The sequence below is a fragment of the Orcinus orca genome, chromosome 13 (genome assembly GCF_937001465.1).
Source record: "Orcinus orca chromosome 13, mOrcOrc1.1, whole genome shotgun sequence".
NCBI classification, from domain to species: domain Eukaryota; kingdom Metazoa; phylum Chordata; class Mammalia; order Artiodactyla; family Delphinidae; genus Orcinus; species Orcinus orca.
In genome coordinates, this window is record NC_064571.1 from 8,064,786 (window position 1) to 8,081,849 (window position 17,064).

Here is a 17,064-nt window from a genome sequence, read left to right on the forward strand (position 1 = left end):
GTTCTGACGTGTAGGATGAAAGGGCAGTGGTAGACGAGGCCCACGAGTATTTCCACAGCTGACGTTCAGGTTCATGTGGGGTAAAATGAGAGATCTCTGTATTTTACAATGACTACCAGCGCTTGGGCTCTGAAATTAGAACTGTCGTTTGAGAGTGTCTGGGTGAGCGGCTGTGCATCAGAGAGGGTGACACGGCTGGTGGGGGGGGGGGGCGGGCACAGGTGTGAGACGGGGCCCAGGTGACTGCGAGGCAGAGGAGCGTCTGGGAGAGGAAGACCGTGACCAGCCCTCAGGGTGACCTGGGTCTCACTCCACACCCACGAGCCACCTCTGCCCTCTGCACTCTGGAGGGACGCCGGCGTGGCCTGGGGCAGGGGCAGGGGCCCGCTTCTCTCTACATGGAGAAGTGCCTGGGGGGACTGGCGCGCCCGGCAGAGCCCGGCCTTCCCCTCCCCACAGCTCACTGGCAAAGTGCGTCGGGACAGTCCTCGACTCCTCACGGAGAGGAGCAGAGTGGTGTGCTCACCCTCCCGTTGACGGTGTCCAGAGACCGGGTCACGGGGGGCCGCTGGTCTGACTTCTCCTCCATCTGCCAGCCCATCACGGTGATGTTGCCCACGCGGTCGCTCTCCGCAGACCTGCAACCGGCAACGCGCTTCGGTAAACGGCGCCGGGACAGCGCTTCGTTTTCTGCTTCAACACAAAGCACAGCTTCCTGGACGGTGAAGGGGTCCTGGGGGTGCCAGGATGGGGCCAGCTGGTGGGTCAGGCAGCAGTTACCGTGTGCACACGCTCCGGGGGAGGCAGGCGAGGAGATGGGGGCGCAGAAGAGGGCTGTGTCTGAGAGGAGACGATGCCCCAGAGATGGGTGGCGTGCCCGGTGAAGCGGGGGTCAGGGGTAGCCAATGCCCGCTCGGGAGGCTGGCGCCCATCAGCCCTGGGCTGACCCCGCCCCGGAGAGTGATGCGGACACACCTTGCAATCGGGACTGGAGAGCACCTTCTTCTGGCACTAGACCCCTTTTCTACTCGTTCCCACCCCACCCTCAAGCTCTGATTAGCCTCAAGGCCTAGGCCGGGACCCCAGGTAAGCTGAGGTCACCCAGGATTGCCCAAAGCCTCTGAATCCTTCATGGTATGGCTGACACCACTCTCGCCCTGGTCCGCTTTACTGCTGAGACCCCTCAGGGTGGCTGCTGGCTGCCTGGGCCCATCTGATGCATCCAGGGAAGCCCCAGTGAGTCCTTGATTCATTCAGAGATACCCTGAGGCCTCTGGCTTTTTTATCTAAGCTGTGGGGCTTAGCCAGGTTCTGAATTTTTATGTGGTCACGTGCATCCACTGACCATTTCCTCTGACTCACTCTCACAGTTCTCGTGCCTGGAAAAGTCCCTTCCCAGGCTCTCTGTTCGACGGGCATCTCTAGCTCCTTTTAAAAAGGATGATGGCGCTTCCCTGGTGGCGCAGTGGTTAAGAATCCGCCTGCCAGTGCGGGGGACACAGGTTCGATCCCTGGTCCGGGAAGATCCCACATGCCGCAGAGCAACTGAGCCCGTGCGTTACAACTACTGAGCCTGCGTTCTAGAACCTGCAAGCCACAACTACTGAGCCCACGTGCCACAGCTACTGAAGCCCGAGTGCCTAGAGCCCGTGCTCCGCAACAAGAGAAGCCACCACAATGAGAAGCCCGCTTGCCGCAACTAGAGGAAAGCCCGTGCGCAGCAACGAAGACCCAACGCAGCCAAAAAACTAAAAAATAAGAAGTGCAGGCTCTGGAATCAGACTGCCTGGATTTGTACGTGGGCTCTGATAGTTCTTAGCTGGATAACACTGAGCAAGTTAATTAACCTCTCTGGACCTCAGGTTCCTAATATCTCCTCCTAGGGTTGTAGTATTAGGCGAGGTCATACAGGAGAGCACACAGTAAGAGCTTAATAAATGACTATAAAATGTACATGTATAAAGATTTAAAAATAAATAAATAAATAAATAAAAAGGATGATGCCCACGTCTTACATTTAACCCTAATCCAACTAGAATCATCTCTGGCGTATGATGTACCTGGGTGTTCTTCTCTAACGGCCCCTCCCCCATGCGACCCTGATTTTTCTCCCCGAGACCCCTTCCTCGTCCTGAGTCAAGCTCTCCACATACACAGCAGGGTGAGCCCTGCCCAACGCCTTCAACTCTGTCATCTCCGTATCTTCAAAATGTCACACTGCTAGCAGGGAATTCATCTTCTGTGTCAAAATCTTCTTTGCTATTTGGGACTATTTCCCCAATTTTTACATTATTTTGAAAAAAAAAAAAAAAGAACACTATGTCAGGGTGGGAACTGCCCCTAAAATGAATCTGGGAAGGACCGACACCTTGACCCCAACATAGTGGGGTCCCCCCTCCCCCGCGCCTCCCTCCCCACATTCCTTCCTTCCACAAATATTTATTGAGCAGCAGGCACTGTTCTAGGTCTTGGGATATGAGCAAAACCATGGAACATCCCTGCCCTCTGGGAGATCCTATTAGGGAGGGGACAGATAACAGCAAAGTATGTTTGGTATTATTAGATGTATATCTAGGTTTTCCTTTGGGTCTGCATACTTCCTATGAACACTGCACATTTCCATTCCGTGACAGGCCCTCTGACAGGCTTTTTTTCTCTCTCCTCAATGACAACCAAGTCCCTGCCCAGAGACTGGCCTCTGGGGACACAGTGCTCTCTCAGTACAGGAAGTAGGGCCTTTCCCCATCTGTCCCTGGACCTCATAATTCCAGATCCTTGCAAAGGGACAAAATTTAATACCAACCTTAGTGTTAAATACAACCTATGACGCCTGTCCTGGAGCAGATCTTTGACGACAAATGTTCCAGAGCCCAGCAAGTACATCTGAGGAAGAGGGGGAGACAGCATTAGTGCACCTGCTTTGCCTCTGCTCCAACCGTCAGGCCCTGGGGAGTCCAGCTGGCTGGTTCTCTCAACACATCTGACCTCATCTCAGTAGCCCAATGGGGAAGCTCATAAAGACGTTCCCAAAGACAAGTACATTTGGACATTAATTTGTGAGCCAGAAGTGAAGTCAATCTCGTGTTCACCTCTCAAACGATTACAGAACTTTAAAAAAAAGGGAAGAATATCCCACGAACCACAACATGGTACTTAACTGTTCCCTGAGATCTATCCTTGACATCATACACGGAGAGCTTGATCTGTGTCATCTGATTGATGAGAGAGTCTTGAAAGAAGGCAATACTGCTTAGAAATATAGGATCGTTGGTTCCCTAGAATAGAACAAAAAAAAAAAGAATCAGAATACAGAGTTGGATTTTTTGAACTGGTTACTTCTGAAACACACCAACATTCTCAGAAGGAGAAACTAACGTTCTTACCAACTTGGATCAACACAAATGCGAATGGGGCTTACATGGACGCATATAACCAAAACACTGTTTTCCAAAAAGGACAAAGTTTTCTGGGCCCAGATACAACAAACAGACCACCACACAAGCTGGGCCCATGGGCTCATTCTAAGGGTTCCTCCCTCAGCGGGAAGGATTTTCTAAAACTGAGTTGAATGTCCACATGTATTCTTAGTCTTACAACTTCAGATGAGTTATGTATTTGGAGCTACTACTGTGGGTTATTCCTTTAAGATGTACAAAGGCAGATGGAAGAGGATATGAATGGCCAGAGCTGGTTATTTCCAGAATCCTGGGTTTGGAATAATTACGGTCCGGCTTTCTTAGGGCTATCCTTTTCTGAGGACTAGCTGCTAGTGTCTCGATCGTAGGTAGCTACTTCCTGGTAGCCCGGCCTTGCCCCGCAAAGCGCCATTACATCAGACTCTCTTCCTCAGGCGGTGGTTAGCGATCTCAGCCAGTTAGCGGCTCCTGTCTGTACCTGCAGCTCCAGCTCCAATGTCTCAGCGCCTGCTGGACAGTGCCCGCCCCAGGTGTCCTGCTGGGGCCGCAGCCCCACCCAACCTGTCCCTCCATCCGCTGGTTCGGACCCTCTCTGACTCTCTGGCCAAGGAGGCTGCAGACCCAGGCACCTGCTTTGGTGCCTTCTTCTCCTTTGTTCTCAACCACCCAGCGTCGATGCACCCCCGCCAGTTCCCCCTCCAGAGCCTCCCTCTCGTGCCCCCTTCTTTCCACTCCTCCCTGCTGCCAGCCGGGCCCCACAGCACTGTCACTCCCCCAGCGACCTCCGACTCGGGGCCTCCCTGAAACACACCTGCGGACAAGGCTGCCCCGCCCGGCTAGACCCCCGCTTCCCTGCACTCCTGCTCTGCCTCTGCACACACTGGACAGGATCAAGTTACTCTCCAAACCCACACAACGAGCTGGATGGGACCTCGACCTCCGGGTACCGTCCTCGTCTCTCTGCTCTAACAGAGACCACACTCTGCTCTGTCTGCATGAGCCACGTTCATTTCCGCCTCCTCACCCACAGGATGGTAGACTCCTTGAGGGCAGGGGCGGGGCCTCAAGGGTCTTTGCATCACCCACAGCACCCAGCACTAGGCTTCATACGTAGGCAGTGCTCGACAAATGCCGAGAAAACAGAATTGTTGGCTTGAACTTGGAAATACATTTCTAAGAGAATGAAAAAGTGTCTTGTCTTCCAAAATGTGAAACTGGGAGAGAAGGGGAAATGCAATTTGTTTGGTGGAGAGTGCCAGGGAGGAGATACTTCACACCTAGAGGCTCACGTCACCAACAAAATCCAACAGGAGCTCACACCAGCCAACTCCTACACTTAGTTTCATAACTTACATGATGTGCTCAATTATCTGAAGAAATTTTGTAAACTTCCCCAGGCGAACGCAGATCATTTCATTTAACGTAAAAAGTAAACACATAGCACACATCTCAAAAGAATATAAAAATAAAAACCAATAAAAATAAAGGTATGCCTAGTAAGAGGGTTGGTTAAGGGTTAACGCTCTCCAAACTCTGATTAATGAGCACGACTGTCCACAAGTAGCAGCCAACTGGAGGTGACAAGGAAGAATCGGGTCTTACCTCTTAAAAGGCAATCAACCTTAGGGGACCCACTGTTCAAAAACAGCCTGCCAACGGACAATCAATAATAACTGTAAAGGATATGGCGAATATAAGTGCCACCCGCGTGAGTACGTGTGATGAAAGATACCAATGCGCTGAAAAGCCATGGCAGAACAGTGACGAGCCACAGGAATGCAGCTGCAGCTACAGGTGCTCAGGCCACTGAACAGCCCTCCCACCGGGATCAGGAACACTGTCACGGAGCCGCCGGAGGCCAGGGGCCAGCAGCACCCACCTCAATGATCTCCGTCTGCGCGTGTTTCGTCCAGAACGCCTGGGGTGGGGTGGTCACACTCACTGCTACAAAGCTATTTGGTTTTCGATCTAGCGACGGCGTATGCAGCTCACTGCAAGCTACAGAATTAAAACAACAGAAGTAAAAATAAAATAAAAATAAAATAGAAATGAATCTTTAAAATCAGGCTCCAGTTAGTTCTCTGTTCCAAATGCACCCAAAGAAAGAGAAGTAAATGCACTCAAAGGGATGAGATGATCACAGTGTCAGTTGTCACAGGGAGGTGATTTTTCAGATTAGAAGCAATCCCTTCTCATTCCTCCCCGCCTTCCCCAGCCCCCAGGACAGCAATGCAGGCACTGCCAATGGAAGGCTCTCTACGTCCACGGAATGGATGACATAGGAAGGGTCTCACCCATAAAGTCTGACCTTAATAACTAATTGGAGCTAGGCAGCCACAGAGTTGATGAAATCAAGACCCAGCTACACACACCCGCATCCAGGACTTCCGCAGCCGTAGCTTATGGTGTCCCCAGATCTGTGTGTGATGTATGTTGGAAGCAAATTAAAATTCTATGGCAAAATAAACAAAGCTTTTTTTTTTTTAAGGAAGTCATTGCTTATTTATTCTCCTTATAAGACTTATATCAAATGTAAGATTACTAAACATGTGACTTTTCAGAACAAAAGGTGCCCCGCAGAACTGTTTCAGTTAGAAAATGTACTAAGCATTTTGAAAGACTCAGATAACTCTATCATAGAAGGGACCCACAGGAAAAATGATCATATGTCTTTGAATCTAACATGCTATCTGTTGTAAAATGCATTATAAGAGAAAAAAAAAGGCCCACTGCCATTAGTCTATGATATGACACTGATTGTAAGACACTTTCTGATTAAAGATATACTAAAAGATGAAAAAATACCCACATTGTAACTGATGAAACATATGGTAAATCACCCAACACTCATAAAAAGAACTGGCTTTTCTGGAGGGGCACTGAACATGCCCCACAGTGTTGCAAGCCTTTGGTTAATTCCCAGAGTTCGGAAACAATTGATTTTTTTAAAACAATTTATAATTTTTATACAATTTCTAAAGGTTACTTTCCATTTACACTTATTACAAAATATTGGCTATATTTCCCGTGTTGTACTATACACCCTTGAGCCTATCTTACACCCAGTCGTTTGTACCTTCTACTCCCCCCACCCCTGTATTGCCCCTTCCAGCTCTCCCTACTGGTAACCACCAGTTTGTTCTCTATATCTGTGAGTCTGCTTCTTTTTTGTTATATTCGCTAGTTTGTTGTATTTTTAGATCCCACATATAAGTGATGTCATACGGTGTTTGTCTTTCTCTGCCTGACTTATCTCACTTAGCATAATGCCCTCCAAGTCCATCCATGTTGCTGCAAAAGACAAAATTTTCATCCTTTTTTATGGCTGAGTAATATTCCATTGTATCTGTGTATATACCACATCTTCTTTATCCATTCATCTGTTGATGGGCACTTAGGTTGTTTCAATATCTTGACAATTGAAACAATTGATTTTGACCATTTTTTCACTGTCTTTATGAAGGAGAGGATTTTTAGAGGTCTTTATTCCTGCTCTCATCATTCTCATTGATTTTTAAAATGCTCACTGGTGATTTAAAATTCAGAAACTGATTTTTACTTCTGCAAATTAATTTACTTCTGAAAATTAATCTCTTTGTATTATCTTCTCATACATCTTCATGGATTTTCATTACTTATTGGAATATAATAAAATACAAAGACCTTGGGTTTTCAGTTCAATGAGTTTTGACAATCATATACACCCATGTAACCCTCATCAAAACAAGATACCTTTTCCCATCAGAGAAAGTTCCCCCCATACTTCCCAGTCAATTCCCCTACTTCTGCAACCACCTTCTGATTTTTATCACTTTTGTCCATTCTTGAATTTCACATAAATGGAACATTTTTAAGATCCCTCTGTATTGTTTATATACCAATAATTCATTCTTCTTTTTAAAAATTGATGAATTATATTCCATTGTATGAATGTACCAACATTTACTTATCAGTCCTGCTGTTAATAGACATTCGGGTTGTTTCCAGTTTGGAACTATTATAAATAAAGGTGCTATAAACATTCTTACATCTTTTTGTGAACATGTTTTCTTTCCTTTGCCTAAGTACCTAGGAGTGGAATTTCTAGCTTATAGTAGAGGACACACTTAGTTTTGTAAGAAGCTGACAGTTTTCTAAAGTGGCTGTAACATTTTACAATCCAACCAGCAATTTACATGAGTTCCAGTTGCTCTGCATCTCACCAACAGTTGGTGGGGCTCGTCTTTATTTTAGTTGTTCTAATGGACGTGTTTTAATTTGCACTTCTGTGATGACTCATGATGTTAAGCATCTTTCACCATGTGTTTATTGTTCATTGTTATAACTTCTTTTGTCAACAGTCTGCTCAAGTCTTTTGCTCATTTTTAAATTGAGTTGATTTTTTTTTTTAACTGTCAATTTGTAAGCATTTTATTCTGGAACTGTCCTTTGTCAGGTATATGTGTTGTGAATTTTTTTTTTCCCAGTCTGTGGTTTATTTATTCATTTGTTTAAAGATTTCTACAGTTTTTTTTGATTTTAGATTTTTAATTTTAGAGAACAGCAGGCAGAAAAATGTCCCTCCCCCTAAAAAGTATCCACGTTCTAATCCCGGGAACCTGTGAATATATGATAATAATAGGCAAAAGAAGACTTCATAGATGTGATTAAGGTCATGGAATCTTGACATGAAAAGATTATTCTGGATTATCTGGGTGGGCTTAGTCTAATGACATGAGCTCTTAAAAGTACAAGTGGAAGGTGGAAGGGTGAGTTAGAAAGATGTGACAATAAAAAAAAGAGAGACAGGAGAGATTCTAAGCATGAAAGGCACTCAACCTGTCATTGCTGGCTTCGAAGATGGAGGAAGGGGCCACAGCCACAGAATGTGAGTGGCCCTTATAAGTTGAGAACAGGCCTCAACCCGGTAGCTAGCAAAGAAATGGGGACCTCAGTCCTAAAACCACAAGTAACTCATTCTGCCAACGACTTGAATGAACAAGGAAACACATTCTCCCCTAGAGCCCCCAGAAAGGACCGCATCCATGCTGAAGCTTTCATTTTGGTGTTATAAGATTCTAAGCAGAGACCCAGCTGAGCCCTCTGGGTTTCTGACCTAAGGGAACTGTAAGATAATAAATTTGCGTTGTTTTAAGGTGCTATATTATGGCCATTTGTTATGGCAGCAATAGCAAACTAAAACACAGAGTTAGTACTTTCTGCCAAGAGAGCTCTGCCTACCCTCAAGTTGTGGTTGTGAGTTATTTATTTTCTTCCAGAAGCCTTAAGGTTTTATTATTTTCTAAAAATTCTATTCTCTTTCTTCTCTGTCTGCCGCAACAGAAATCAGGGATTTGACTGTTCCATTTGCTCTCCCTCCTTTAAGCTACCCCCATCGGTGACCCTGGTCTGGTCTCTCTCGGCCTGCCGTCTCATCACGCGAGGTTAGAACATCCGGGTCTCTCAAGCGCGAGTGATGGCAGGTAGGTTGAGACACAGCAGGTGGCCCAAGGCTGGAAAGACTGATCATCAGCTCAAGGGCGGATGGGCCAACTGCCACCGTCAGAACACCCCTCCCCACGGGTGACATTCTCTCCTGGCCTCGTCCCCACCCAGCCTGTCTAAATCTCACGCAAGGTAATTCCTAGCTCAGTTCCACGGCTTCCATGAAGCTTTCTCTCTGCAGCCCACAGTCACGTCTCCTTCCGTTTATCACTTACACGTCACTCCTCTGGCATATTTCCATAGAAACCATTAATCTCTGATATGTGGGTCTTGTCTCTCCAACCAGAGCATCTGTAGTCCCAGCTGAATAAATGCTATTGACGTAAACCGGTAAAACATATTTCGAGTGCATATCATCTGACTCAGCAATTCTATATCCAAGAGTTTATCCTAGGGAAATAATCAGCAAAATATATGAAAGATCCATGTACAAGTACGTTAACTGTGCTGGTGTGTTTGCAATGGCATATTGGAAAGACCTAGATGTCCAGCAACAGGAGACTGGTTAAAATAAATATGGCACAGCCATACAATAGATTATTCTATGTAGGCATCTAAAATGATGAGGTGGCAGATCCACGTTTATTAAAATGAAAAGATGCCAGTGATATTTCGCTACGTGAAAAAAAAATCATGTTAAGAACACTAGGATGACATTTTTGTAAATAATTCCATCACCTCCACAACTAAAAATCACCAAAAATTTCTGTATAGACCTGTGTGGGTGTAAAAAAATATCTGGAAGGATATATACCAAAATGCCAACTGTGATTCTCTCTCTCTGATAGGGTTTACATTTTCTCTATCAAAGGTTTTTAAATGAGTACTTTTTAATTTTAAACTTCTATTTTTAAGATAAAATATTTGACCATTCAATTATCTGACTCCTACTCATCTCTTTTTTTTAATTGTGGCAAAATTCATTTAACATAAAATTCACCCTCACTTTTTTAAGCTGTTTCTTCCTCCATCTGTCTCATTAATATGACTACATTACCGCCCTTGACTTGCCAGATTCAGAAATGTTCTGATTTCTAGATTTCTATTATAGCGGTGAAGATTTTTAACTTAATTACATCAACTCCCATTCTCTCTCTAAACTCAGTTTAGCTCAACTTTTTTGTTACATCCATGTTCTGCATTATTAAAGCTAAGCAAATACTATTCATTACGGGACTTCTTTTACTTCTCTCCTGTGTTGGACTGTGTTTCCTGGATCTTCTTTTTTCTCAGTTTATTCCTTCTTTTCGGTGGAGCACATCCTCCACTAACTTCCAGAGAAAGGATGTGGGTAAAGTAAATTTATTTGAGACTCTGTATCATGAAACAAATGTCTTCCTACCTTCACACTGATCGATAATCTGGTTGAGCAGATAACTGCAGGTTGGAGATATTTCTCCACTCATATTAACGATGTGGCCCCACTGCCTTCAAGCTTCCAATGTCCCCAAGAATCTCCAGGCCAGTTCCATCCCCTGGAGAGGACCAGTTGGTTTTTTCCTCTCTGGAAGTTTTTAGGATCTTCATTTTATTCCCAGAGCTCTGAAGTTTCAGCGTGACGTGCCTTATGTGCTCTGTGGTTCTGAGAGACGCTTGTATTATTTCTTGTTAATTTCCTCCCTTACCTTCTTTCCTATTTTCTCTTCTAAATGTTGAGCCTCCTGAATTTGCTAATTTTCCACTTCCCTCCCATTCTCTAGTTTGCTCTTAAATTTTTACTTTCTGGGATAATTCCTCAAATATCTTCCAACCTTTATTGAATTTTAAAATGCTCTGTTATATTTTAAATTTCTCAGACTGTACATGCTCTTCAGCTGTTGTTTTTCTTCATAGTTTCCTGGGTTTTTTTATGGATACACCATCTTCTCTTGAGGATACACATTATAATTTCTTTGACGTTTTCTTCTTTCTTCAATGTCTCTGTTTCTTCCAAGTTCTACTTTTTTCTGTCTTTCATGTTGTGGGCCTTCCACAAAGGTCTAGTGATCTACGCTTTCATTTTGTTTTAAATCACCTCTGAGGTATAATTTGTATGCAAAACGCACCCATTTTAAGTACAGCACTCAGTGAGTTTTGATCAGCATACACACCCATAGACACACCACCACTGTCCAGACACAGAGCATCTCCATCACCCCAAAGGGCTCCCTGTGCCCCTTTCCAGCCAGTCCTCACTCCCAGATAACCATTAGACTGTTTTCTCTCACTACAGATTCATCCTTCTGAGTTTCACATAAATGGAATTATACAACACACAGCCTCTTATTACGGCTTCTTTCACTTTGCACAGTGCTTTTGAGATGCACCCATGGTGTGTGTGTACCAGTGATAGGTCCTTTTCCCTGCTGAGCAGCTGTCTGTAGTATGCATGTAACATAGTTAATCTTCCTGCTGATGGACGTTGTTACCAGTGCTGGATATTACAAATAAAGCTGCAATCAACATACATGCACCAATCTCTGCGAGCACAAATAAAAGTCCATTTGTTTCTAAGTATGTGGTATCAGGAGGCTGAGGTGTATGGTGGGCTCCGCGGGCTCCGCGACAGTGAATGGGGGGGCTGGCCGGCCTACTGTGGCTGGGTTCCAGGCCAGCATCTCTGTGTCTCTTTGGGGGTGGTGGCGAGTGGGTGGTTTACCTTCTCCAGAGACAGCCTCCATCCCGGAGGAATAAGCCCAACAGAATTAGGACGAGAGGAAGAAGGGTAGGGAGGGTGAGGTGGGCGCGTGCCACTCGGCAGACTTCCACGGACAAGGGGAGAGGGACGCTAAAGAGTGTCGGGCCTTGGAGCAGAACCTTCTGCGATGAGCCACACTGCCCGACCCCGGAGCCAGTACAGCCCACGGCAGTGGTTGGCACACTCTCTCATCTGATGCTCGTGAGAGGGACAGCATCAGGGGTCAGCTCCTCCGTGCGTGGAGCTGGGATCCGAGGGCTAGAGAGCTAAATGCAACCCCACAGGGCCTTGTGGTGGCGGGTGGACAACGCTGGCCCTAAGCCCCGTTTCCTGCCGGGGGTAGGAGAGGGGAGGGGAGGCTGTCTTTGCGGCTCTGGGTGGGCTTACCTCCCGCCCCTCCCCACTGCCAGCCGGCAGGGAGCACTTGATGAGGAGACACGAGCCCCGCAGGCAGGCAGGCAGCCCCCTGAGGTTCCCTCCCACCCACAGGAGGTTCCCAACAGCCTCAGAACTTCACGTCCTCAGAAGCACTTGAGCAGCAGCAGTGGCAGCAGCAAGATCTCCGAGACAGACTCCTGCCAGTCGTGGAGTGTTTGTTTTTGTTTTTAAGCAACGTCTATTTTAAGACAAGAAAGTTTAAAAGACACCTACCTAAGCTGAATTCTAAAATGGGCTCGTCTGGATCCTGTATACTTCCTGGATAAAAAAGAAATGACAGAAAAAAAAATCACCCTTAAGAAACTTTTCCCCGCTTTCAGATTGGATGCAAAAAACTCGACACACTGGTGGCAATCATTTCACAATATGTATAAATTAAACCATCAAGCTGTACATCTTAAACTTACAGTGATATATGTCAATTACTTCTCAATAAAACTGGGAAGAAAAACCCAACGCTCTGCTTTCTTTTCCCTCACAAACTGTTATATGAGATGATTTCTTTGTTTTCTAAACATTTTATTTTGAGATTCCTAAGAAGTCTCTGACCCCGAGACCAAACCCCCTCCCACTTGGGTCTGTACACTCACAACACAAAGGGCTTTTATTATGGTCTGGGCACTTGCCAGACAGGCACTGTGGACATTCCCACGTTATCTATTGGCAAATGAGTCCTGGAGGTGCCCACGCAAACTGGAAAACTGATGGCGGGCAGGTTCCAGTGGAAGCAGTTCCCAGGAAGAGGGCTGACTTCCCTCTATTCCAGTTCAAGCAGAGGGATGCCAGGCCTGGCCCTCCCAGCGCCGCCACAGTATGGGACCCGCGGGCAGGCCCGGTGAGGCTCACCTGCCAGAGAGAGGCCAAGCATGTCGGCTGCCACATCGACGGTAGAAGCCCGCTGCATCGCACGGGCCCTGGTGCCATGGCGAGGGCTGTGCTCTCTTGCTGTCATGATGTCATTGGTGATGATGTGCTTCCTGTTCCTGGGTCAGACCACGCCTGATTCCCCGGGAAGAGCTGTCATCAAGCCCTAGTCCCCTAAGGTGGCAGTAGTCCTAAGAAATAAAAACAAACACGGTTTTTTTTTAAAAAAACAAACAACAACAAAAAACAGGGATGGTGACGAAGAGACACTGTGCTCTCATGGAGAGAGCACGTTGACCTACACGGACAAGATGCAGCAAAGCCAGGGTCCTCTGGCAGTTGGAGAGCCAGGACGGAGAGGCCGATGAGCTAGGCCCCGTCTAGTCACCTCCTCTGTACTCACACACCAGCACGGTCCGTCCGTGGGATCCCGTAAAGAAATCATGTTCTCTTCAACAGAGACATGCCACATTAAATGATGGCTTAGATCTAATCATAAACTATGGCCTTTGATATTTTCTTGTTTGCTTTATTATGTTTTTCCACGGGCAATCCTCAGAGACTCTTCACAATCATAAATCAGCTGACTACCGTCTCTGTTAGAAAGATAAGAGACGCAAGAAGAGGTCTGGTACCCACTGGCCAGGACAGCACAGCAGAACAGTGGAGACCGGAGACATGTCTCCAACCTTGCTCTCTCCCTCCCAGGGGTACAGGAATTTCACGTGTGTCAGACTCAGGCTTTCTTTCCCACAAAACGCGACAATCTACGCCTCAGTGGATAGTGCTGTGCTGTGGATACGGAGGTCTCTGGGCAAAGGGCCACTGCAGGCTGAGCCACACAGATGCTCCGGCCCAGCACAGAACTCACTTTCTGCTCTGAGAAGTGGGTTATCCAGCAAGGAGTGAGTTTCACATATTCTTCTAACCCTATATGCTACAATCCCTGCTGTCTCCGGAAGGAAGCAACCTTTAGGAGTTAAGATAATTAGACTAATAACCCCTCTCAAAGGTCCCCATATATCCAGACGCCCCTGTCTTCTCAAAGTGCATCAATGCCTTTGCACCAGAAGGGCCTGTGTTCCCACTCTTGGGTTAATTCACCCAGCAACTAACTTACTGGGCATGTTCGTTCTTGGACCAGTAGAGACACGTGGCATTTCTTCATAGAAGCACGTCCAAATCCATCATCTAAAAATAGAAAATTATAAACTTAACAAGCCAGTCAAACATGAAGTTCTTGAGAATGCTTATTATAATGTACTGATGTATGTTATAATTTTAATGCCTAGAAATGTGGGGAAGCCAAGAGCTACTACATGTTCCTTTGAGCTTCACACCCCAATCTAACCTTTTGGCTCAAAAACAAAGGTTTTGCACAAAGCCCCAAAGGATGAGAAGCGGAAAGTGCCCATTCCTCTCCCCCGCCCTGGGGTGATCCAGGGGAAGTGGGGACAGGTCTAAAGGGCCTGCTGGGCAGCTGGGATGTGATTCAGGGAAAGGAGGAGATAAAGAGCCCGAGGCCCAGGCCTCCTGCTCAGAAATGTCAGGCCCTGGGAGAACCTGGGTGCCTCTGAGGCTCTGCTCTTTGGTGTCTGAGATGAAGGTGGTTGTACCCACCTCACGGGGCTGCAGTGGGAAGCAAATGCGCGAGAATGGGAGCGGGCTCTGCAAACGCCACCTAGCTCCCAGCCCACCGCTGCTGCCTGGCCCCTGCGCGCCTTCCCGCGGATCCCACCACCCAGGCTCCGACTCGGTCCAGCACTGCTGGGGGCGGTAGGGCAGACCGCAGGGCCCAGAGCGAGAGCATCTGAAACTTCCGGAGTCCGTGGTGGAGACGGCAGGAGGATCAGTGCGCACAGCCCTCAGACAAACCCGACACCCCCTGCAGGCTGTGTTCCTCCCCCTCCCACTGGGGCACCCAGGGGCCTTGGGCACCTCAGCAGAGAGGGCAGTAGCCTGGCTGGGGAGGCCCCGAAGAAGTCACCATGGGGAAGACTCACCAGTCTGCTGACATCAAAAGGCATACAAGTCAAAACTATGCAATGGCAGTGGAACAGACTGGGAAAGTACTTGCAGTACTAATATCCGTATTTTACAATAATGTTTACACAACTTGACAAAAAAAACAACTCACTAAAAATGCAAGTGGCAAAAGGTATGAATTCATAAAAGAGGGATACATGTAGGAAATACTTTGGAAAAGTGACCAAACTCAATCATAATGAGGAAAGCAATGCTAAATACACCTTTCGTTACCTAAAGGAGGGTCTAAAAGAGGTTTGTTTGTTCTTCTAATGAGAATGTGCTTTGCTGGCAGAACTAGGGGAAACTCTGTAGGGCTCTCCTATACTGCTGATAACATTTTAGAGAGGTTCGAGCATTTCAGAAACCAATTGACATTATTTATCAGAATCTGTAAACAATAACAAAATTCTGGCCAGTGGTCCAGAGATGCTACTTGTAGCATTGCTTGTCATGACAAACACTGGAACCAATCTAAATGCCCAGCTACAGATAAGTGCATTCTGGAACATCTATAAGAAACACTACCATATGGATGTTAAAATGATCATAATAAAGGCAACACACATAAGAAGTCCTTCAACCTCATTAGTCATCAGGACAATGCTAATTGTAACCATGAGATACCTCTGCGTACCCACTAGAATAGCTAAAATGAAACAGACAGACAGTACCACGTGCTAGCAAAGATGTGGACAGAATAAATGGGGCCCTGATACACTGCTAGTGGAGTGTAAGATGCTGGAAAACTGGCAGTACCTACCCACACTGAACGTGACCTGGTGTGTAACTCAGAGTGCAATTGCTAACAGAAACGCACACTTAGGGTCACCAAAAAAAAAAAAGCTGCAAAGAACACTTAAAGCTGGGAACTCCCTGGTGGAATTCCAGTGGTTAGGACTTGGTACTTTCACTGCCAGGGCCCGGGTTCAATCTCTGGCTGGGGAACTAAGATCCTGCAAGCCGCACAGTGCGACCAAATAAAAAAATAACTCTAAAAAACAAAAAAAAAACAACACTTAAAGCAGTAACATTTATAATATTCAAAAACTAGAACCAATCCAAGTGTCCATCAACAGTAGAATGGACAAAACAACACAGATGACTCTTAGGGACAATGTCAAGGGGGAAACCCAGACCCACGAGAGCATGTTCTAGGCGATTCCACCTCTATGAGGTTCGGGCACTGGCCAAACGAGTCTGTGGTGTCAGAGTCAGGACAGGGGTGTCTCTGAGGGGCAGGACTGACGGGGGAGGGCGGGAGGAGGCTTGCGGGCTCTGCTGTGTGCTGTCTCCTCGTGCGGGCGCTGCTTCCGTGAGTCACTTCACCGTGGGGAAAGGCACTGAGCTGTATATGAAATGATCTTTATACCCAATAAAAAGGCTGATTCCTTTAACGACTATAATAAAGACAACACAACATGAAAAAGTGTTTATGTCAGTTCTGCATCTTGTGTGTCTTTAATGAAACGTTCTACCTGTTCTCTGGTTAAAGCCGTTTAAAAAGACGGGACAGAGCCAGCAGGAGACCACACCAAGACGATGGCCACGTTTGGGGGCGTGACCACGGGGAAACGTTGTCTTTCTCAGCTTACTGCCATCCTCCCGCGTCACTGAAAGCTGCCGCCACGCCAGAGGTAGAGGTGGCACCCGGAGCATGACCTTTCCCTGCATGTCCCCGGCATCCCCTTGCCCAGCCTGGCTGCCCTGCTCAGCTTGTTAGTGAGCTGCTGTCGCCCCCCTTCACTCGGGACAGTGGAGACATGCCACCTAACAGAGGACAACATCTGTACCCCAACATCCCGCCAGCCCAAGGGAGGCTCCGCACCCGCCTGCCCTTGCAGGGTCCCCACCAGCCCATCCCTTCCCCTGGAGACTCTGGGGACAGAAATGCTTGAAGGGGAACATCTACAGGCTAATTTTACACGTAACAGAATTCACAGACCAGAGAAGCTTTTAGTTCACGAGGACCTTAGAAGGCCCTCGTGGTTATTTGGGGGCATCTAATTAGGATCTGCGATTCAAGTCATCAGGACCCAGGACACGACACTGACTTGCACGGCTGAACTAGACTTCCCTTCATTAGTCTCATTAATTGAGGGTAATTCGCCGAGGATTCAGATATTCCCAAGCTCCCTGGTTTTCCTCCTAGCCCCGTTT

The 17,064-nt window shown here is 46.9% G+C and overlaps 1 protein-coding gene across 13 annotated transcripts in view; it reads right to left on the minus strand.

Annotated features, from left to right (window-relative positions):
- Positions 1-17,064, minus strand: part of INPP4A (inositol polyphosphate-4-phosphatase type I A) — a 148,026-nt gene that overhangs the window by 58,979 nt on the left and 71,983 nt on the right. For 12 of the 13 annotated variants that reach the window (XR_004475663.2, XR_004475662.2, XM_004277768.4 and 9 more), the window contains exons 2-8: positions 14,000-14,070; positions 12,862-13,070; positions 12,229-12,273; positions 5,296-5,414; positions 3,159-3,275; positions 2,804-2,883; positions 527-638 (exon numbers count right to left, since the gene is read on the minus strand). Coding sequence is in view for 11 of the 13 variants with exons in the window: in XM_004277768.4 (XP_004277816.1) it covers positions 527-638; positions 2,804-2,883; positions 3,159-3,275; positions 5,296-5,414; positions 12,229-12,273; positions 12,862-12,967 (579 nt within the window). In the remaining 2 variants the exon portion in view is untranslated. Of the gene's footprint in view, positions 1-526; positions 639-2,803; positions 2,884-3,158; positions 3,276-5,295; positions 5,415-9,115; positions 9,291-12,228; positions 12,274-12,861; positions 13,071-13,999; positions 14,071-17,064 lie in introns of those variants that run through there. The other variant, XM_049696207.1, reaches the window with a different exon arrangement.